Genomic DNA, 22,976 nt, shown 5'->3' with positions numbered 1-22,976 from the left:
TCTGATTATTTTAGTCTATTCAAAATTGGAAAACCAAAAAGCAGCAAAAGAAGGAGGAAATACTCAAGTTGAAAGAAAAGGTGGACACCATGCCTCTGCCTTCTCAAAGCAAACCAGAAGATAGTGCAAAGCAGAAAGAGGAACAGAGAAAGAAGCAGAAGCTGGCAGTGGAAGCTTGGAAAAAGCAGAAGAGTCTAGAGATGTCAGCGAAGCTTGCTTCCCAGCTCAGAGAGGAGGAAGAGAAGGAGAGAAAGCAGCAGAGAGAGCGGCAGCGGCAGTCCAAGCTGAAGCTGCTCCTGGAGAGCTACACACAGCAGAAGAGGGAGCAGGAAGAGTTCCTGAGGCTTGAGAAGGAGATAAAGGAAAAGACAGAAAAGGCAGAGAAGAGGAAGACTGCTGTGGAGGAGATTTCCAGGTTTCAAGAAAGAGTGAGTAAACACCCTTCCTAGGTAGCTATGAGTGAGTCCTGAAGGCCCTGCTTCCAGGCTCATGTAGACTGAGTTCATCCCATCATCTTCCACACCACACCTGCTGACATCGCTGTAGCACAGTGAGTGAGTATGCTTTACCCTCTAACTTCTAGTAAGTTATGATTTAGTGGGGAAAGGTGTTTGCATTTGCAAGTAAAATGACAGTGTCCTGGTCAGTTTTTTTGTTTTTTTTTTTTTTTTGTTTTTTTGAGGGGGCAGGGTCAGGTTAACACAAGCAAGGGTCTTTCTGGGAAGAGAGAACTTCAATTGAGAATGCCTCCATTAGATTGGCCTGTAGGCATATCTATAAGGCATCTTCCTTATTGCTGACTGATGTGGGAGGGCCTGGCCCACTGTGACCTGTGCCATCTTTGCACGGGTGCTCCTGGGTTATATAAGAAAGCAGGCTGAGCAAGCCATGAGGAACAAGCCACTAAGCAGATTCTTTCATGGGCTGTTTTAGTTCCTGCCTCCAGGTTCCTGCCGTAACTTCCCCAGTCAGCGATGCACTACAACTATAAGCTGAAATAAACCTTTTGTCTTCCAAGTTGCTTTGGCTTGTGGTGTTCATCACACCACTAGACACCTAATTAGGACAATCAGTGTGGTAACTAAGGTATAGTCAGAGTATTACAGGGGGTAGATAGTGCAGAGGGTGCTTCCCAGAGCTGTGAGTGTTAGAAAGAAGGGGGGCTTGAATTGAGTCTTGAAGGAGAAGGGAAGGAAACTTTTCTCTAACAGAAGGGAGGGCATGTCTAAGGGCTTAGAGGAATGTCAGCTGTGTTGTTCGTGGGAAACTAAACACTTTAGGGTACACTGCTGGGGATGTAGTTCAGTGGATGAACACTTGCCTAGTAGGTTGGAGGCTCTAGGTTCAGTTCCTAGTGCCCCTTCCCCCCTCCCCCCTGCACGTGGTTATACTTCCAGTGTCTTTGAAACATCAAGCAACAGATGGGAATCAGCAGTTGAGGAGGCTATGAACCAGGCTGAATGTGTTCTCTAGGCAAGACAGGGAAGGTCATGCCAAGGTGCACAAAGTCTAAACAAAATAGCTCTCCGTGAGTCAAAATGTTATGGATTGTTAAGGGCATCAAAATGCACAGCAAAGATTCATAAAGGGATGCACAAAGGAAAACAGATAAAAAGACACGAGTTGTGTGAAAGTCATTTCTTTTAGTTTATAGAATCTCACTGAGCGGCCAGAGAACCCACGCTTACTCATTCTCCTCCCACACAGTAAGCAGGCGTCGGAATACAATTTTTAAAAAGATGAAAAAAAAGAAAACAAAACTGAAAATATGAACTGACACAGAGATTCCAGACTAAATGAAGCTTTATTGATAGGTAAAAAATGGGTTTAGTTTACTCATTAAGAGGTTTAGAGTGAACTTTTGAGTAAAATAAGTGACATTTTAAAAGACGTTAATGCAGGAAGGCCAGCAGGGGCCACAGTCAGTCAGGAAAGTGCAGCTCTTAGCCTTCCTGTGAGAAACCCACCACCTTTGAAGGAGTGGGCAGCTGACTTGACTTAAGTTGCAAACACTTAGGGAAGCAAATTTATGTTAATTGTGTTTTTTAATATAATCTTTTTTTTGTTGTTGGTACTTTCTTAGGATTTACATAAACTCGAATTGAAAATTCTAGATAGACAGGCAAAAGAAGAAGAGAAGGCAGAAAAACAAAGGCGACTGACAAAATTAAAAGAAAAGGTATTCTATTCTGTACACAGCTCTTGCTATGTAGCCCAGGCTGTCCTTGAATGCATAGGTGTATGCCATTATGTCCTGCTTTACTTTTAAAACTTAGTTTCTCAAACAAGATAGAGTCATAAATTTTTCACATTAATGAGTTTTTCATTTCCTCATGTACATAACATGCATATATGTATATTTCAATGAGATTGAGCATAGTCATTTCTTCATATATTTATCATTTCTTTAGGGCAAAATCAGTACACATCCTTTCTTTTTGAAATGTCCAGCAGAGAATATCTGTAGTCAGGCCAGGAGCAGAGCACACCAGAATGTCTTCCCTTTCCCTGGCTCCCTCCCTCCTGATTCCTTAACTTTAAGGAGACTGGCAGAACCACCCTGTTTATATTTCATTGTTCCCTCTGCCTTATATTTCACACTTAATACTACAGAGCAGAACTTAATACATTTTTGGCAGTTACTTGGGTTCCGCCACATCATTTTAGAAGCACTCTTTCCCGAACCTTCTCGCTCCTCACACATTATTCTTTCTGATCCTCCATTCAGCATCTGTGCCGCTGTGGGCATTGCTTAGTCCCACTGGTAACGGCTCAGAACCAATGTGGGTGCCCTCATGGGTCAGGTAGATGTCTTTATTGGTGTTATTTATCCTACCTTTATTGTCCAATTACAGTGCTCTTATATAAGCTGTAGTCTGTTTCTTGTAATTAAAATAGAAAAGAAATAACACAGCTCGGAAAGGATAACTTAGTAGTTTATTAATTAGCAGCATAACCACAGTGGTAGCTTGTTCATGTTTGGCTAATACCACGTATAGTTTTAAAACTCCTTTGTATTATTGACGACTTTGCTCAGTACATATTTAGTTCATAGAATTAACTGATACTCTTTTACTTCTGATCACAGGTTGAAAATAATGTCAGTAGAGATCCTTCTAGGCTTTACAAACCTACCAAAGGTTGGGAAGAACGAACCAAAAAGATAGGTCCATCAGGCTCTGGGCCACTTCTCCATATCCCACACAGGTGAGAAGGTAGTAGAAGGTGTTCACTATAGAAATTTATAATGTGTTTGATTTTATGCAGTTCTATGCATGGTTGTATTTTATGCAGTTTCTGAATATATATTTTTATCAATAGATTGAAAAGAAATCTCTATTTTTAATGTTTTATTATATTTGTATTGTGTGTTTTGTGTGCATGGGTATGTGAGAGCTATGGCTGCTATGGTGTGCATGTGACTGTCAGAGGATAATTGCTTCTTCCACAATGCAGTCTCAGTAACCCAGCAGGGTTGTCAGTGGCTTTACCCACTTTCCCCCGAGAGCCATCTCATCAGTGCTATATGTACTTTAGGTTGCCATTTAATCTGTTGTTTTTTATCTTCCTACATATTTATAATTGATTTTCTCTTTTTCTCCTTAGGGCCATTCCTACCTGGCGACAAGGAATCTAGAGGAACTATGAGATATTACAGTTGCTTGATAAGAATGTTAGTATATTGCTATTTCAGGAGAAGACGATTAACTATGCTATTTAAATATCACTAACTTAGTCAGGTTGGTTATTGTGCTGTGTATGCATTGAGAGGTTTAAGTGTCTTATAGCATTGTCAGTATTTTGTTCCTACGAAGATGGTATATATTAGCCTGTTCTTGATATGAAAGCTATTTAAATAGGTTTGTATTACAAATTTAAATACTCAAAATATTTCCAAGATGTTTTTATTATGGCTTAATGATGTAATTTGGGAGAATCAGTCTTTTTTAAGCCAAAATTTTGTTACTTTTATAACTTGCAAGTAACTAAGCTTGAGTAACAAAAACATAAGGTTTTTTGTCTTGTTTTTTTAAAGAGTTGTTCATTCTAAGTTTAACAAAATGGTAGTTTGTCAATTGTTTCATTTTTTGTGTAATGGCTATTTGTATTTGATTAAAGCATGCTTTGTTTTATATGAAGACTATTTTAAATAACCTCCCTTCCTACATGTTCCTATCTCATATATTATAATGGCATCCTCGGGATTTCCTGCAACTATGTCAGATTTCCTTTCAACCTTTTTTGACTGCACAGATTTATAAAATCTTTGTGTCTTTGTACCTTATTGGCTGGCACCATTTTCTTATGCTTGCCCCAAAGTAGGGACATCTTTCTTTTGAAGTAGGCTAGTATTAAACAGTTTACTGATGTCATGATACTGCATAGTAGTAAACTTCATGTGTGAAAGCAGAACTCAAGCCAGCTTTTCACAGAAAGCACCTTATGTCATCCTAACTCTAATAGATTTCAGTTCACAAGGACAGTGCTGTATACACAAAATACAGGACATTTACTTATCACAAATTTGATCTTTAGATGTCTTTAATTATAAATGGAGACATATAGTCTGAATGGTTGCTGTTTTGTAAGAAATTGATTTTCTACAAACCAAAATTTAGTTGGTTTTTGAAGAATCTAGTTTCGGCCTAATCTTTCATGGAATCCTTTCTCACGAGTGCCTTGTGAACTTAAAGGGGATAGTATATGACCAAGGCAACTTAAATTCTATTTTTGTATGAATAAAGTTTTATCAAAACAGCCTTGCCTGTTGGTTGTACGTTGTCGATAGCTAACTATGCACTATAGTGAAATTGCAGCTGAAGGCCTGAATACTTGTGACAAGCTATCTGATCCATGAAGCCTGACATTTTATAGTCTGGCCCTCTGGGGAAAAAAGTCAGTCCATAATTGAATGTCTATGTATTTGTAAACTTAATTCAAATTCACTATTTTGTTACACTTATTAAGAAGAAATCTATATCAGTATTTCTAAACTGTCAACAATAAGGAAATAATGTATAAGTAGAAGTAGTTCTTAAATTGTCTAATTCCCTTTACAATCATTATTTTTAAATTTTAAGCAAAAATTAATCATTATTAAGCAAACACTTTTACATATACTTCCTACTTATATTTCTTCGAATCTTTTGTTTGATTTTCATAAATTCTGCTTAGATAGCTTTATCTTCTGCTCCTATTGCCTGAGCTTTCTTAATATAAGCCAGTGCCTGATCATATTCTTTTAATCATAATTATTTTTGAGTTCTAACATATAATGCTTTGATCTTTGATGGGTCCATTTCAAGGGTCTTCTCAGTCAACTGAATTTGCTCCCTTTAATTGCCATTGTCACTTTAAGAGCATCACACTCAGTACACATAGGTCAAACTATAAAATAAGGACCATCTGTGCATGCATTTTGAAATAACTTCAGATATTCTAAAGATATTTAGGGAAATGTCTGAGTCTTCAAAACGTTGGTAAATTTCTAGTAAAACGTTTGTCTCCAGTTTCTAACTCTATGTTTAGCTTCCCTACTCATTCAGCTTAAAAGTGTCCCTCCAAAAATGTGTCTTTGCAGAAATAAAACTTTGAGATCTCACACTCTTACTTTGTCTAGAGCCAGGATTTAAAATGTTTTGGTTAGCACAAGAAGAAATAGGTTTCACTCTGAAATTTTAACAAACACAAAACATCTTATTTATGTGTCAGACCTGGTGGCACATGTCTTTAATCCCAGCACTGAGGATGAAGATGCAGGCAGATCTCTGAATTCGAGTGCAGCCTGCTCTACAGAGAGAGTTCCTGGACAGTCAGGGCTACGTACACACAAAGAAACTGTTTTGTTTGAAAAACAAAAACCAAAAGTTTTTTGGTGTTTATGAACTGGTTTCACGAGTCGCGAGAATGGAAAACTTTGGCAGTGAGTAGAAAAGACTGTCCAACCTAGGGAGAGGAGGGACGAAACGCTCCACTGAGGGTTTCGGTGGTCGACAGGATGAGCCTCCCACTGTTGTCTTGGCTGGAGCAGGCTCTTGAGCTCAACCTGGCGCCTGGGAGTAGCCTGCTAGAGTTGACTTCACGCCGCGCGCCAACTGCTTCCGGATCGCGGTGGGTGTCACTTCCGGAGCAGCATGGCCGCCACCGAGGACGACAGGCTGGCGGGGAGCGGAGAAGGAGAACGGCTGGATTTCCTGCGGGACCGGCACGTGCGGTTCTTCCAGCGCTGCCTCCAGGTCTTGCCGGAGCGGTATTCCTCGCTGGAGACCAGCAGGTAACTGGACGCTGCGGCGGCGGGGCTGCCGATGGCGGCCTTCCGGCTTCGCGCCGCGGACCGGCTGGACTGCCGGGACCTGCCGGGTTGCGCTGCCGCCGGACCGGGCCGGGCCTTCACCGCGATCTCTGCCTTGTCCGAGGCCCCCGGCTCCCCGCTACTCTAACTGCCTCCGTCCCGGCCTCCCCTTGTATCTCCGCTGGCTGCCGACACTCACTCCTAGCGCCCTGGGAGGTGTGTGGAGCGCCCAGCTCAGGACTTTGGGAATCTCCCCGGTCCGCCTCCTTTCACTTGCCAACCATTTTCTGTAAGCTTCCTTTTCCTACTCCCATAACATCCTGTGGGTCACTTTTGTTTCCTTAACGTTTACAGAAGAAAAATGCAAAGTATTTGTCCCTCTTCGCTCCTGTCCTGCCCTCCCCTGTTAATTAACTCTTATTAAAAGGCAGGGAAACCCCTGAGATCTGATTAGAAGTTTACTTAGGAGGAATTGTAAATCTCACGGTAGGATAAAAAAAGGTTCGGTGTTGCCTGAAGCACCCTAAGGCTGGAATTGACAAATGTCTGACATCTGGCAAAGGATAACGGACTGTTATAGAAGTAGAACTGAGAAAACAAAAGGAAGAAATGGTTGTTGTGCACTGCTGTGTTTTGGAGCCTGGTATCAGACATACCTAGGATTGGATGATAAGAAACATTGGTTTTATTTCATTTTAGACAAGATCTCATAATAGCCTGGAACTCACTGTGTAGACCAGGCTGATGTGTGAACCACCTGCCTCTCTCTGCCTCCCAAGTGCTGGGATTAAAGACAGGCGCCGCCACGCCCAGTAACTCCTTGGTTTTGTGCCGGTGTCCCCTACATTTTCTGAACTAGGCACTTATGTATTTTGAACGTTTCATGACTGGTTCAGTTTGGAGATTTTTATAGATGACTTGTACAAACATGATCAAGGAGTACTTAACTGTGGTAGGTGCGGAAATAGAACAAGGCAGGCTAGCACTCTTGAGTAGAGTTCTTTGCTATTAATTCGTTTCTGAAGTAAATAGCAATAACATGTACTGTAATCCAGATTTCTTTAGAGAGGCCTTTCCTGACAGCCATCCAACTACCTATAGTTATTGGCTTGTTTAATAACTTTCTGTCTTTTCTACAACTCTGGGGCTGCCATATTTGAGTAGTCAGTAGCCATATTTGGCTGTCTGACTTAATTAGGTCCGATTTACAATTCACGCCTTTAATCCCAGCACTTGGGAGGCAGAGGCAGGTGGATTTCTGAGTTCGAGGCCAGCCTGGTCTACAAAGTGAGTTCCAAGACAGCCAAGGCTACACAGAGAAACCGTGTCTTGAAAAACAAAAAACAAAACAAAACAAAACAAAAATCAGTTCTTCTTTTACAGTGGCCAACACACTGCAAGTTCTCCACAACATTTTAGCCACCGCTGCTGTCTCCCACTGTTTGCCACATCGGTCACTGTGTTTTACAGGATAGCGCTGCACTAGAATCTTTGGTGGCAGCGGCCGGATACAAGGCATAAGCAAATACTTGTCAAACAATGTGAGCTGAGCCCTAGAGGATGCACAGAATTTTTTTTTAAACATTAAAAACTTTGTATTCCATGTGTCTGAGTATTTTGCCTGCATTGTACCAGATGCCCAAGGATACCAGAAGAGGGTCTGGAACTGGTTGTAAACCACTATGTGGGTGCTGGGACTTGAAACCCAATCCTTTAGAAGAGCAGCCAGTGATGAGACATCTCAGCAGCAAGATGAACAGACGCTGTAAAAGAAACAGTTACCAAGCCAGCTCAGTCAGTCAACAGGTTCTCCAGGGCAGTAGCGAGGATTAAAAAGAAAAAGACAGTTAGACATCACTGTAGCCTGACCCCAGCCAGCTCTGAGGCTGAGGTGGGTTTATTTTCTCCCAGGCTGCTTTTATACCATTTTAATTACATGCATATGATAAGGTCAGTTCTGGGTTGAGGAACAGCAAGACAATAAACACAAATAGTGAAGGAACGAACAAGACAATAAACAAAGCCTCCCCCCCCCCATCACTGTTTCTAAGGTCTTATCAGGATGACCAAGATATCTGAGCCTACTTCCCTGTCCCAGCCCAAAGTTATATTCCTGCCTGAAGCCTACTTCCTTGTCCAAGTGGCCCCAAAAGCTCTCCACAGATACAGATTGGCCAGCATGAGTTGCTGTACTTCATGTATTACATGCCTAGACTTCAAGTTACTATTTCCAGAGACAGGAATGTGGCTCAGTGATAGAGCAATTTCCTAGCATGCTGCAGGCCATGAATTAATTCCACCATTAAAAAAAAAAAGTAAGAAATTTGCACCATTAATACAGTGAAAAGATATTTAACCTAGCTATCAGTAAAGATTTATAATTGCATTTTCAAAATCCCATTGTATATATTTGTAAAATTAGAGTGGTGCATGTCAGCACCACTACAATTTCTGCTCATAACTAACAATAAAATTGTCTGAACTTACAATTCATTAAATAACTACAGAGTAACCGTAGCAGTCTGCACCAACCATTATATTAGTGTGTGTGTAACATCTCAATGTATTGCTGATAGCTGCTGTCTTCACCCCTATTGTGTAGAATTTTTAAAGACTTATTATTATTAATGTGTATATATGTGTGTGTATATGCATGTCTATGTAAATCTAGATATATGCATGTGCATATGTCTGTGGAGGCCAGAAATAGGTATTAGAGCCCCCAGAGCAGGAATTACATGTGGTTGGTTGAGTGCTGCCTAGTGTGGGTGCTGAGAACTGAGCTAAGGTCCTATGTGAGAGTAGCATAAGGTCCACACCTTCCTAGAGAACTTTTTGGGGTTTTTTTGTTTGTTTGTTTGTTTTGTTGTTGTTTTTTGTTGTTGTTATTTTTTGTTTTGTTTTTCAAGACAGGGTTTCTCTGTGTAGCCTTGGCTGCCCTGGAACTCACTTTGTAGACCAGGCTGGCCTTGAACTCAGAAATCCGCCTGCCTCTGCCTCGCAAGTGCTGGGATTAAAGGCGTGTGCCACCACAGCCAGCTTCTATAGAACTTTTTAAAATACAAATACTTTTCAGTTTTCATTAATAATGTCATTTAAAAGATCTGTCCTAACAATGTATTGGATTTTCAGTTTTTCTTTTTCTTTGTTCTTGATTCAATTTGTATTTCACTTTGGTTTTGAGTTTGCTTTCTGTGGTTCATAATTGATTTTAAGTTGCTTGTGTTCTTACTGCCAGATAGGAAGCAGCTGAGTTTACTTATTCACAGAAGCAGGGTCTCACTGTGTAGTCTGGTGGCCTGTGGCCCTCAGGCTCCGGACTTCTTTCTCTCGAGTCCTGGGATTACTGGGGTGTCAGCCACACTGGCCAGAACACCTAACTCTTGGGCTAACGTTGGTTTGTATGTGTATTTAGACACCCAGTGATATTTTCTAATTCCCTGCTTCTGTAAAAGCACACAGCATTTCTGTTTCTGCTGTGCTAATTTGGGTTTGTGAACCAAAGTTCCTAGAAAGAACTCCACCTTCCACTGAAACTTCTGCAAGGCTGGCTAACTGATTAGAACGTCTTTGGTTAGAGCTTAGAGCCAAATTGCAGTTTATCTTGGGCTATTCCTTGCCCACCTCCCTGTCTGACCTAACATTCCTTGAATTCCTTGTTCCTAATAGATAAAACACGTTTGAAGTGTATTAACAAACTCCCACCAGCAGAAAGGCTAGGAGTGTCAGGAAATAAGGAAGGAGCCTGTGGCAGAGACTTCCCTCCTTTACCTTATTATTATTTTTTATTTAGTGATTTTTTTATTATTTTTTTATTAGATATTTCTTCATTTACATTTCCAATGCTATCCCAAAAGTCCCCCATACCCCCCCCCCCAACTCTCCTACCCACCTACTCCCACTTCTTGGCCCTGGCTTTCCCCTGTACTGAGGCATATAAAGTTTGCAAGACCTATGGGCCTCTCGTCCCAATGATGGCCGACTAGGCCATCTTCTGCTACAAATGCAGCTAGAGATACGAGCTCTGGGGGGTACTGGTTAGTTCATATTGTTGTTCCACCTATACCTTAATCTTTTAACATCCACCTAATTGGGCGGTGGTGGCGCATGCCTTTGATCCCAGCACTTGGGAGGCAAGAGGCCAGCCTGGTCTACAGAGTGAGTTCCAGGACAGCCAGGACTACACAGAGAAACCCTGTCTCCAAAAACCAAAAAAACAAAAACAAAAACAAAAACAAAACAAAACAAAACATCTACCTAATATTTCTACCATATATTTGAAAACTGATTTTATTTATGACTTTCTTTGTTCTGTTACTATAAAAACTTCATTAAACTCTAACTACATTGGATTACAGAATGTAGGATAACTTAAACCTATGTTCCTGGGCCATGATCACTTGTATTTGGCTCCAGAATAAATATCTTTTATCCCCTTTAAGGTGACAGTTGCAGTTTTTGTGTTCACAGAATAAATGATTTTTCATCTTTAAATGGTACTGACCCCGTGAAAAGAAGTATATTGTTTACTGTTTCACCAAAAAAAAAAAAAAAAATCCATATTTTAATTAACAGAAATGAAATTTTCAAAGACCATGTTTTTATCAGTGTTGAAATTTGGTTATGGGATTTGGAATTTCCTTGGGACAGATGTGTAGTGTGTTGTGAGGGTGGAGCAGTGATAATCTGACAGTGGTTTGGAAACACAGCTCTATGTGAGCTGAGTAGGGTCCCAGGCACTGAACCCTTGTTTTGCTCCCTTCCTGAATAATCACTTCTGACTGCAACTGTCAAGTGTCTTCAACAATGAAGACATCTTTGTGAAACCTTGGGTAGAGCTATGCATAATCAGGTTGCATTCTTCTAGAATGTTAAACAAACAGTTACAGGAAGAACTGGTTGGCACTGGAGAGATAGCCCACAGGTTAGAGTGTACTATTCTTGCAAGGACCCAGGTTCAGTTCCCAGCACCCACAGTGGTTCACTTACAAACTGCCTGCAATTCCACCTTCACAGACTCTGATAACGCTGGTCTCTCTCTCCAGGGACCTGAAGCCCTGTGCACAAACCCACATTCTCTCTCGGGCACACCATACCCATTGTTTACACTCTAGCTGGTGGTGGGACCTGGGAGAATGGAGCTGATAAATGAGGCAGACTAAGGTCTTATGCAATAGCCAGCTTTATCCAGAGTGGCTGTCAGATGAGATTCTGAGGGTTAAGAGGAGTCACGTGAGTGAAGTGTCCACCATCACGGGCAAACCACACATGATGGGCAAACCACAAGTGGCAGAAACATGTATTTCTATAGAGGCATGTAGACAATCAGAGTAGCTGGTTGTAATGAGTGACCTGAAGTAAATCCTATACACTACACCGGGGAAGGGCATGGAAAGGCAATCCAAGAACAGTTCTGGGATTTTGAAGGAACTGAGGTCAAACTCTTGCCTTCTTTTCTTGGAGTTTTCTCTCAGAATTCTCCTCATACCACTGCATTCTTAGACTCTGTTCCCCTTTAACTAAGAATAAAAAAAATGTTTAGTGGTGTGTCTGTCAGAACACACAATAAACACATCAAACCTACTTTAGTCTCCAAGTTGCTCACATGTAAGCCGCAGTTGAGAAGGGCTCATGATTCTAAAACTCTTCTTCGTAAAACGTTAAAACAAGGGTTTGACTGGTACGCTCCAGTTACTGAGAATAAATTGTGAGGTTTTATTTGTTTGGTTTCCGTATTTGTCAAGGTGGGGGATGGCATGTAAATTATTTTAAAAGTAGAAGGAAGGGTTTGCTTGGTTTTATCTTGTTGTTGTTGGTTTTTCCTTTGGTGTTTTGTTTTATTTTGTTTTGGGTTTAGGCCAGAAAATGGTTCACCGGTGAGAGTTAGGGTGACATTTCCCTTTTCTTTTCTTTTAGGTTGACAATTGCCTTTTTTGCACTCTCTGGGCTGGATATGCTGGACTCCTTGGATGTGGTGAACAAAGACGATATAATAGAGTGGATCTACTCCCTGCAGGTTCTTCCCACAGAAGACAGTGAGTGAGTTTTTAGCATTTTATTTTTGGTATGATTAGCTGTTCTTGGTATGACATGCATGGGATTTGCAAATCATAATATTTATTCATACTCATAGCATACTTTGCATATCCTTATTTTCCTTGTAGTTCAGGATCCCTTTCTGCCCAGATAGAACACCTAACTAGTATTAGCTTTAATCTATCTTGAGGAAACAGAGTCATGAGAATTACATTGAGATTCACAAATGTAGTCACACACTATATATATATACATATATATATATATATATATATACATATATATATATATATATACCTATATATATATGCCTATATTAATGACTCATTAATTATTTGTATTTAATGTTTATATATGACCAGTCCTTTAGTATTTGCTCTATTTTTCATTCCCAGCCATTGTTTTTTCCTCTTCAGAAAATTTCTTAGTCATCTACTGTATTTCTTCAAGTATAAAGTTTTTTCTTTAAATCTATAAAATTTATAACTTCATGATTGACCTATTTTGAGAGAAATAAGTGCACAGTGTATCTCTGATTTATACAAAATGTAAATGTAGTTCACATGACCCGAAGTCCTGCCATGTGCTCAGAAGGAAGTGGGAAGGTCCTGGAGTTCTTCCCACGTGCATTTCAGAGGCGCTCGCTTAGTTTTGACAGATGTGTTCCCCTTTGCTTATCGCACTTTGGTAACAACGTTAGAGCTTCTTTGGAGTTAGAATTGGGATTTTACCATGTCCTCTGAGATGTATTGAAAGGCTGTTCTATTATTAGTTGCGTGCACTTCTTGTTTTTTTTTTTGTTTGTTTGTTTGTTTTAAAAGCTATCAGTCTTTGTAGCTTTAAATAGCTTTACTTCTGTTGGGCTTGCCAACTTCTGGAGGGCATTTGTCTTCCCCGTCAATATTTTTAGGCTGGCAGTCCCTTGAGTCTCCCCTTTCCTCTTTTATGGTTTCGCATTTAGTCTAGAACATTTTCTGTTCCTTCACATATTTTCTCTTATAATGTGTTTGCATATCAAGTAGACTTTGCCTTTGCTTATAGGTGCATATTTATATAATTCTGTCAGACCGTGTAAAGTTTAAATACTAAATGAACCCTGCAGATGATTAAGAATTAGAAAATGTTTAAATTAAAAAATGTTCTGCTTAACTCCTTTTCAAATAATAAAGATAAACTATTTAAAACTGAAACTGATTTACAGATATTTATTGGCTAATAGAACAAATAATGTACATCATTTAATATTTTGTAATTTTCAAAGAACAGCCAGATTATTATCAGATTTGTTCTTTACCTAGCCCAGAAGAAGAAACTAAGGCAGGGTGTTTGGGGATAACCACCTCCCTTCTGATTGTACTTTGGGCTTTAGCCCACTTCACAGAAGCAAATGCATGCCGGGCACTGTAGATCTGACCAGACAGAGCCCATGGCTGGGGAGCTGACAGGCCCCAGAGGGGAACATATTACTATTATTCTGCTAACCCAACATGAACACCAAGCTGCCCTGTAAGCCGGTGTCTCTCCCTATTAATTGGTACAGCTCTCAGGCCTCTGCAGAGGCTTCTTTGTGCAGTAAGGAGTGGTTAAAACAGAAACGCAGAGATGGTCGAAGAGCAGAGACAATTCTGTCTGTCTGTTTCTCACGTTCTCTCTCTCTCTCTCTCTCTCACTCACACACACACACACACACACACACACACACCACACACACCCCTCTCTCCTTCCCTCCCTCCCTGGCCCAGGGACCATTGTGGTCAGGACTGTAAGAGCCAGCAGTTGTGGAGAACAGGGACATACATAACAGGACTGCTACACTCACAAACTCACAGCAGCTGTGGCTGCCTAAACAAAAGACCCTCACAAGATCAAGTCAGTCAGCACTCTAGCATGGAGTGGGGAGGGGCTCACAAGCTCTCAGCCCTACCTGAGTTGCTGTGAACAGTTGGTGACTTCTAGAAGAGAGACAGACCAGTGTTCTTCGTAAAGCTTCCTTTTGTAGATGGCCCCATACTCAAGACTGGATGAGCAGCACAAATTGGAGTTGGGGTTATTTAAAAGAGAGGACCTGGAGTTGGCAGGGGAGGTAGGGTGGTAGGGGTGGAGCTGGGAGGGTCAGGGAGAAGAGTGAGTCACAATATGATCAAAGTACATTGTAAAATTATAAAATCATGGATTTCTTTTTTTAAAAGAAATGTGTTTGAGTCCTTGCACAGCTGTTTAAAGGATAGAGTTGGACCAAAGTAATGGCTCCCAGGTGTCAGTGCTGCCTTACTGTCCCAAGTGCCATGCACAGCATTTAAGGACATTGTAAATATTGGGTTGTAAATACTCTGTTGGCATCTTATTAGTAAGTATGTTCTTAGACCCTTGGCGCACTGGGCCATTCTTATCAGAGGGACTATTTAGGTTGGGAATTGTGTACTCTCTTCTGACCTCTAATGAGAGGTTACATCACATCGTTGTATAGATAAAGATAGCAAGGTTCAGAGACTTATAATTTGTTCACAGTAACACAGACTATAATGATGATCGAGGAAGCACTAGGTAGAGTTTTCTGTTCTCTATTGGTTCAGGGCAGCAAATGCTGTACCTCTGAGGCTATCATGACAGTAAATGAATTGGCATGTAGCTTAGTAGAACCTATAAGATAACAGACCAGGTCAGGCAGTATGGAACATCAGTAAGAAGATTGACTGGTGAGAGGATATGGTGGTTTGAAAATGCTGGGCCCAGGGAAGTGAGTGGTGCTATTAGGAGGAAGTGTGTCACTGTGAGGGTGGTCTTTGAGACTATCCTAGCTACCTCCTAGCTACAGTCTACTCCCAATGCCTTTGGAACAAGATGTAGAACTCTGAGCTCCTCCAGCATCATGCCTGCCTGGACACTGCCATGCTTGCTGCAGTGATGATAATGGACGGAACCTCTGACCCTGTAAGCCAGCCCCAATTAAATGTTGTCCTCTATAAGAGTTGCCTTGGTTATGATCTCCATTCACAGTAGTAAAACCTAACTAAGACAGGTAAGAAATACTCACTGGTTTCTATGTAGATATTTTCTTTTTTTTTCTTAATTTAATTTTTTTTAACTTACTCACTTTACATACCACTTACTGCCCTCATCCTGGTTACCCCCTCCCACAATCCGTCCCTCATCCCTCCTTCCCCTTCTTCTCTGAGCAGGTAGGACCCCTCTGGGTATGCCCCCCACCCTAGTATTTTAAGTCTCTGTGAGGTTGGGCCAGACAAGGCGGCCCAGCTAGAAGAATGTGTCCCATGGACAGGCAACAGGTATTAGGATATCCCTGTTCTGGTTGTTCAGGACCCACATGAAGACCAAGCGGCACATCTGCTACATAAGTGCGGGGAGGCCTAGGTCCAGGTTCTTTGGTTAGTTGTTTAGATTCTGAGAGCCCCAAGGGTCCAGGTTCGTTGACTCTGTTGGTCTTCCTGTGGAATTCCTATCCCCTTTGGGGCCCAAAATCTTTCCTCCTATTCTTCTGTAAGAGTCCCTAGGCTCCATCCGTTGTCTGGCTGTGGGTGTCTGTATCTGCATCTGAGTCAGCTGCTGGGTAGAGCCTCTCAGAGGACAGCTTGGTCCTGTCTGCAAGCATAGCAGAGTATCCTTAATAGAGTTAGGAATTGGTGCTTGCCCTTGAAATGGCCTCAAGTTGGGCTGGTTATTGATGGCCATTCCCTCAGTCTCTGCTCCATCCCTTGTGTCTGCATTTCTTGTAGACAGGATAAATTTTGGGTTAAAAGTTTTGTGGGTGGGTTGGTGTCTCTCTTGCTCCACTGGGGTTCCTGCCTGGTTACCTTGCTCCTCTTCAGGTTCCATATCTCCAGTGTAGTGAGTCACAGCTAGAGACCTGGGATAATGGAAGTACCCAAGAATCAGTGGGGGTGACCTAAGTCCCTCTCACCACCTCTCCCCCCCCCCCCCCCCCCCCCCCCCCCCCGTCTCTGTCTTTTTTTTTTTCTTTTTCACTTTTTGGAGACGAGCTCTCACTGTAATCCAGGCTACTAGAAGTTACCATTTACCCTGAGGTAGTCTCAAGCTGTGGTCTTCCTTTCTCACCTTTCTGGAATTTTCAGCCCACCACCATACCTCGCTTACTATTTAAAAAACAAACAAACAAACAAACAAACAAGCAGCATCCTTTCTACTGTAGTAAGTGATGTAGGCTAGATTGTGCATAGTGCATGTTTAGGGAATGACAGAGTATCGGATTGATAAACATGGTGATCCAGCTCTTCAGCCCATCCCCACCCTGTCCTATGTCTGAAGGACTCTGGGAATCTTGAGGAAGTCCACCATCTTCCATCTCTTTAATTGGTCTCCATCTTGTTCTAAAGCTAATCTTTGGAATTTAGAAAGTGCACATGGTTTGGTTTTGTTTCACCTGTGCATTTGTGTGTTTTGCGGAGCTGTGGATTGAACTGAGGCATGCCAGGCAAATACTCTCCATGAGCTACATCCCCAGCCCAGCACACCAGCTTTCAGGGTTTGGCAGTCTTTCTTGGCATCTTTAAACAAGGAATTTGGCACAACACATCCTTCTAATAAGAAAGCCTTATATTTTTTGAGATGTGTGAAGAATTCCTTCTATATTCATAAAAGCGCACATTTTAAAATAAAATTACCACATTCCTCACTGGAATTCTGTCTGCTTAGTGCAGAAACCTAACTTTTAAAGTGGAAATCAAACAATGATTAATTCATGTTTTGAATTATACTAGCACCTGAGCTCACAGTGACGGTGATCCTCTGGCCTAAGCATTACCTTTTGTTACATGTGCCTACATAAGATTTGGAATGTGTTTACTTTTCATAATACAGTTATCTCTTAAAAGAGGGGAATAGAGTATAAAGATTTTTTTTTTTTTCTTTTTCTTTTGAGACAGGGTTTCTCTGGGTAGCCCTGGCTGTCCTGGAACTCACTTTGTAGACCAGGCTGGCCTCGAACTCAGAAATCTGTCTGCCTCTGCCTCCCGAGTACTGGGATTAAAGGCGTGAGCCACCACAGATTCTTATGAAAAGAAACTCCCGTTATTAAAGTCAGTCTTACTATTGCTGATGCCAAGATGTGTTTGCAGGCAGGAGCCTGGTATGGCTGTCCTCTGAGAGGCTCTGCTAGTACCTGACTAAGTCAGATGCAATTACTCACAGCCAACCATTGGACTGAGCCCGGTGACCCCAATGGAAGAGTGGGGGGAAGGACTGAAGGAGCGGAAGGGGATGGCAACCCTATAGGAAGAACAACAGTATCAACTAACCCAACTCGTCAGAGCTCCCAGGGACTAAGCCACCAGACAAAGAGTACACATAGGCAGGTCCATATGTAGCAGAAGATGGCTTTATCTGGCATCTGTGGGAGGGGAGTCACTTGGTCCTGTGGAGGCTTGTGCCCCACAGAAAGGGTGCTAGAGGGGTGAGGCAGGAGTGGGTGGGTGGGTAGAGGGAGCAGCTTCTTAGAGGCAAAGGGGGTTGGGGTGGGAGGTTTGTGGAGGGGAAACCGGGAAGAAGACAACATTTGAAATGTAAATAAATAAAACAATTAATAAAAAAATAAAGTCAGTCTTTTTTGTTGTTTATTGTGTTCTATATACCCCAGGTTTAACACACACTCATGATTTCCTGCCTCAGCTCTGAAGGACTGGGATTATAACCGCACTACCACACAAAGTGCTTTTTAAATTCTCATTAACCCTTTTATTTTGTAAGCTTGTGTGGTGTGTGTGTGTGTGTGGGGGGGTGCATGCCACAGCACTTGTATGGAGCTCAGAGGACAACCTCATGGAATGGATTCTCTCCTTCCACTTTATAGGGGTTCTGGGAAATGAACTCAGGCCATGAGCCTTGCCTGCCTTTACCCAGTGAGCCATCTTACCTGTCCAACATTGTTTTTTAAGACTGTACATAAGCCATCTTACCACCTCAATATTGTTTTTTTTAAGACTATCTAAATGGTGGATGCTCAGAGTCATCTATAGGATGGAACACAGGGCTCCCAATGGAGGAGCTAGAGAAAGTACCCAAGGAGCTAAAGGGGTCTGCAACCCTATAGGTAGAACAACAATATGAACTAACCAGTACCCCCCAGAGCTCGTGTCTATAGCTGCATATGTAGCAGAAGATGGCCTAGTCGGCCATCACTGGAAAGAGAGGCCCTTGGTCTTGCAAAGATTATATGTCCCAGTACAGGGGAATGCCAGGGCCAGGAAGCGGGAGTGGGTGGGTTGGAGAGCAGGGTCGGGGAGGGTATAAGGGACTTTTGGGATAGCATTTGAAATGTAAATGAAGAAAATATCTAATAAAAATTGTTATAAAAAAAAAAAGTCCTGCTGAATCCAGTGTAGATTGTTGGGGTTGGGGTGGAATATTCTCTAGATGTCTGTCAGGTCGATTTGATGTGGGGTTGATTGCATGAAATTGACAGAAGGTGGGATATTAAAATAGCCTACTATTACAAAAAAAAAAGACTATCTAAATATACCGATACACCATCTTATATTGCTAGGCATATAATTGGTCTTTATTTTGAACTTGACACATAACCTTTAAAGGGAGGTATTACCCAATCAGCAGAAAAAAGTCAATTTTAGTGTTTATCTTTCAAGCATACATTTCAAACACACATGTTCTTTGATAATACAACTCCAAATATTTTATCATAAACATATTACATAAACAAATTATTATGATCACAGCATCTCCAGCTACTGTTTTTCTTAGTTTCTATTCTGCTCTGTCAATTTCCATTGTAACATATACTTGCCTGCCTTCAAAGAGGGTGCAACAAAATTAAAATAGGGAAGAAATATTACATTGTGCTCCATATGCTGTGACTGTCTCTCAAGACTATAAATAGATTTTCATGGTGACACTGAAGAAGTAGTTCTTTAAAAATTGCAGAAAAGCGGGGGGCGGGGGGTCCTTGTTTTTTCTTGGTTAAGGGTGCCACCATGAACCAAGGTATTTTAAGTTAAAATACGATTATCTAGGCTTCGTATTCATTGTTTTCATGTAAGTTAGAGATAAGACCCAAAGTATCTCTACATCTTGTCAAGTTCTGTGTACAACTGATTCTAGTGGGCAGGCTGTATGTAAGGAACTGTTCATCGTTTTGCTGATGCTAAGTATGAACGCTAGATGGTGCTCTTGAATAAAGTTTCACCTTTACCTGGCATATACTTGCAGTGATAAATTTGGAGAGAATTACAGTTATACTTGAATATGATGAAATATGTAAGTTTCTAGAATTATAAGGGAATTTCCAGGAGAAAACAAACTTGACAGGAACTAGAAAAGAATCCTCAATGAACTTAAAAATGGTAAATATTGTCCTGTTAACATCATTTTCAAAACATTGGTATTTAAAGTGTATGGCTGATAAACCAGTTTGATGAATAAACCATCTTTCTCGGGCCCTAGGTTAGAAGTTAGTAAACATGCCATGAGAAATAAGGTCTTCATTTGATGCTGTTGTTTACACTGAAAGCGGTTTTAAATCCAGTTTTACAGCCCACAAGCAGTTCAGAAGAGGGAAGAAGTACCACACTGTGTTCCATATGTGTGACTGTCTCTGAAGGCTGTAAATAGACTCTCATGGTGGCACTATATTCTCCTATGTGGAAAAGAAGAAAGGACACTTTACTTTGAAGAAGTATTTCTTTAAAAATTGCAACCCCTCCCCCCAAAAAAAGGGGGGGGGGGACAGGGGCTCTTTGTTTTTTCTTGTTTTGCTTTTGATAATGTTTAATTGGCCAGTTTTAAATGGTTGCTGTTTATTAAGCCGTGGTCACTCCTAAATTATAGCCTGAATATGCTCTTTATCCTTTATAAGAACCCTGCAACATTCTACTTACAGGCGATTACTATTCCAGTTAGGAAGTGGAATAAATTTCAGCTGGGAATGCTTGTAATGTGCCTGTGGTCTCATCTCTTGGGAGGCAGAAACAGAAAAAGCTGGAGCTCAAGGCTTTGACGATAGAAGAGTTTGACGACCAACCTGGGCTACATGAGACTGTCTCAGATAGGTAGGTAGGTAGGTAGGTAGGTAGGTAGGTAGGTAGGGAAACCAACTTAGACAAGTTGTTCCTTGCATGTAGAACCCAAGTACTAGGAAGAAAAGGGTCATGCATTTGACGAGCTTGTTACTTGTGTCTGTGCTAAGGTCTCCTAAGGATACAGTATTTTTGAGCATCATTTTCTAATGCTGCTTCTCAGGAAGGATTGTAACCTTAGAAGCAGACACGTGTCCACTTTGTAAGGAAGTGATATTTTACTCAGAAGCATTTTCTTTGAAGTCACACTCTATGTAAAATACCATACTGAATTGTCCTAAGTAATCAGTGGCCCAGGAACTGTAGCAGTGAGTTTGGGCTGCACTGCTCTAGCTCTGTGGGATGCACTTGTGTACTCACTCGCCCAGGGGCTCTCTGGATTTGAAGATGGAAGACAACACACATATGCCAATTAATTTTTTAAAAAGATTTATTTATTTTATGTATATGAGTACACCATTGCTCTCTTCAGACACACCAGAAGAGGGCATCGGATCCCATTACAGATGGTTGTGAGCCACCATGTGGTTGCTGGGAATTGAACTCAGAACCTCTGGAAGAGCAGTTGGTGCTCTTAACTGCTGAGCCATCTCTACAGCCCGCCAATTAATTTTAAAATGCTATGGCTACATCAAAGGCTGGGCACTCCTAAACCTTTCCCTGCTACCCCAGGCTAATCGGGGAAGTGGCCAGTGGCCACCCACCTGAATTCTCACATGGCTAATTGGCTTTATCTCCTGCAGCTCCTACGTCCAACCATCTTCCACTGCTTCATGACAAGTCCTCCGTTCCTCTCTCCTGCATCCTAGCCCATGGAAACCTAAGGGTCCTGTCCCATCTCCCTTTGCCCAGCCACTGTCACATTCAGATTCCCAAGTAAATCAAAGCATTAGAACCGATCCCCAACAAAGAACTTCCTAAGGCGGGGATTATACTCAGAGTATGCATAGAGCTTTGATTTTTAAGCTGAAGTAGAAATGGGATCAGACTCTTATAGTGCAGTGTCAATGAGCTGGTAGCATGGAATGAGATCTTTATTGCGGAGGAAAAGAGGAAGCTGATGTTTAGTTTGGATCATATAGGAAATACACGTTAGACACTGCTTACCACCTTGAAGGTGATTAGAACAAAGTCACGATGAAGGAAGGATAAAGGCATCTGGTGGAGGCTGTGTGGAATGGTGCTGACCCTGTACCACAGAGCCTGGTTTATTCCATGTCTGTCAGACATTGGGTTACTGCTGGTGGACTTTGTAGATGACAGTTAAGGTTAAACTAATCTCCTGAATTTACAATGCAGTGCATTCATAGGGGTCTCTCCCACATGCATACTCTGTGTGTGTGTGTGTGTGTGTGTGCACGTGCAGTGCAATCACATGAGCAGCAGGTCGGTCAGAATGTAGTGGAAGAGCAGAAGAGAAAGCAGAAGAATACTAATCTAGAATTTGAGTGATAGCTGCTCTCTGGTAAGAGTCTGGTGTGTAAGAAACTGTAAATGAGGCTTCAGGAGCCAAGGAGAGCTCGTAGCTAAGAGCCCAGTGAAACTGAGATTTCAGTCCCACAGTACAGGAAACTCATCTGCCAGCAGCGTGACTGAGCTTAGAGGCTGACCTTTCCTCTAGAACTTGAGTAAGTAAGGTCGTGCCACAAAGGCTTTGGTTGCATTTGTGAGACTTGTGTTGGATCCTCATCTTCTGAGACAGTACAATGATGACTATGTGTCTTCAGGTCCTCCATCTGTGATGACTGCTCATAGAGGTGGTGACTCGTAGAAGACGGACTCTCTGTCTTGTCATCCCACTGCTATTTTGCTATTCCCTCTAGGCTGTTAAGGCTGTACCATTCGCCTGTCTATAAACACCACGCACATCCACTTGATATCCTCTGTTTCTCTTGTTCAGATGCAGCTTTCCACATTGTTATTTAGCTTTACTAATAAGTACTTTCAAAATCAGCATAAGGTATACTTTGATAGATGCAGCTTGATATTTTAAGCCTGTTAGACTTTTTTTGTTGCTTCTAAACTTTCGCTGCCAAGCTGCACCAGACACTTGTGTTCATGAAGGTCCTGGAGCACACTCTCAGTGTGTTATCACTTAGGGAACGGTTTGGTTACTCTTTTTTTTAAAAAAAACCTTAAATGGCTTACATTTTTTAAAAAATATTTTTTAGTCTTACCCAAAATAAGGCATGTTCACTGAACTTGTTGCCACCATTAGTACTTCCAATAGAGAGACATGAGGTAGGAAGTTTTCAATGTTTCTTGTTTCTGCAAAGCTGTATAAGCCACTACTAAGTGTTTCAGGGAACGGAGGGTGAGCACAGTCAGAGCCTGCTTTGGAGAAGCAGAGTGGGAAAGCTGTGATTTGGTCTTCCACCCATCATGACAGATGAAAGGTCCTGGCATCGAAGTCCATTTTAAACCATCCTGAGTTTTTATTAGCGCCAGTTTTGGTAAGCTAATACATTCTTACCTTTTATAGCTATCATAATGGTTTTCTAACAGACATTTAACCCATAATTATAGATGAGTTTTTGAGTTCCCAACTTCTAATATATTTACATACATTTATGTATATATCCAGA

At 41.5% G+C, this 22,976-nt stretch overlaps 2 protein-coding genes across 2 annotated transcripts in view; both read left to right on the top strand.

The window, feature by feature from the left end:
* Ccdc112 (coiled-coil domain containing 112) overlaps positions 1–4,766 on the top strand; it is a 31,815-nt gene extending 27,049 nt beyond the window's left edge. Inside the window, exons 7-10 of the mRNA XM_021150836.1 lie at positions 15–428; positions 2,084–2,179; positions 3,089–3,207; positions 3,607–4,766. Of these exons, the coding sequence (XP_021006495.1) occupies positions 15–428; positions 2,084–2,179; positions 3,089–3,207; positions 3,607–3,637 (660 nt within the window). The 3' untranslated portion in view covers positions 3,638–4,766. The remainder of the gene's footprint in view (positions 1–14; positions 429–2,083; positions 2,180–3,088; positions 3,208–3,606) is intronic.
* Positions 4,767–6,108: 1,342 nt separating this feature from the next.
* Positions 6,109–22,976, top strand: part of Pggt1b (protein geranylgeranyltransferase type I subunit beta) — a 40,991-nt gene continuing 24,123 nt past the window's right edge. Inside the window, exons 1-2 of the mRNA XM_021150574.2 lie at positions 6,109–6,274; positions 12,209–12,327. Coding sequence (XP_021006233.1) covers positions 6,135–6,274; positions 12,209–12,327 — 259 coding nt within the window. The 5' untranslated portion in view covers positions 6,109–6,134. The remainder of the gene's footprint in view (positions 6,275–12,208; positions 12,328–22,976) is intronic.

Source organism: Mus caroli, chromosome 18 (assembly GCF_900094665.2).
Source record: "Mus caroli chromosome 18, CAROLI_EIJ_v1.1, whole genome shotgun sequence".
Classification (NCBI taxonomy): Eukaryota; Metazoa; Chordata; class Mammalia; order Rodentia; family Muridae; genus Mus; species Mus caroli.
This window is presented reverse-complemented; position numbering and strand designations above follow the sequence as displayed.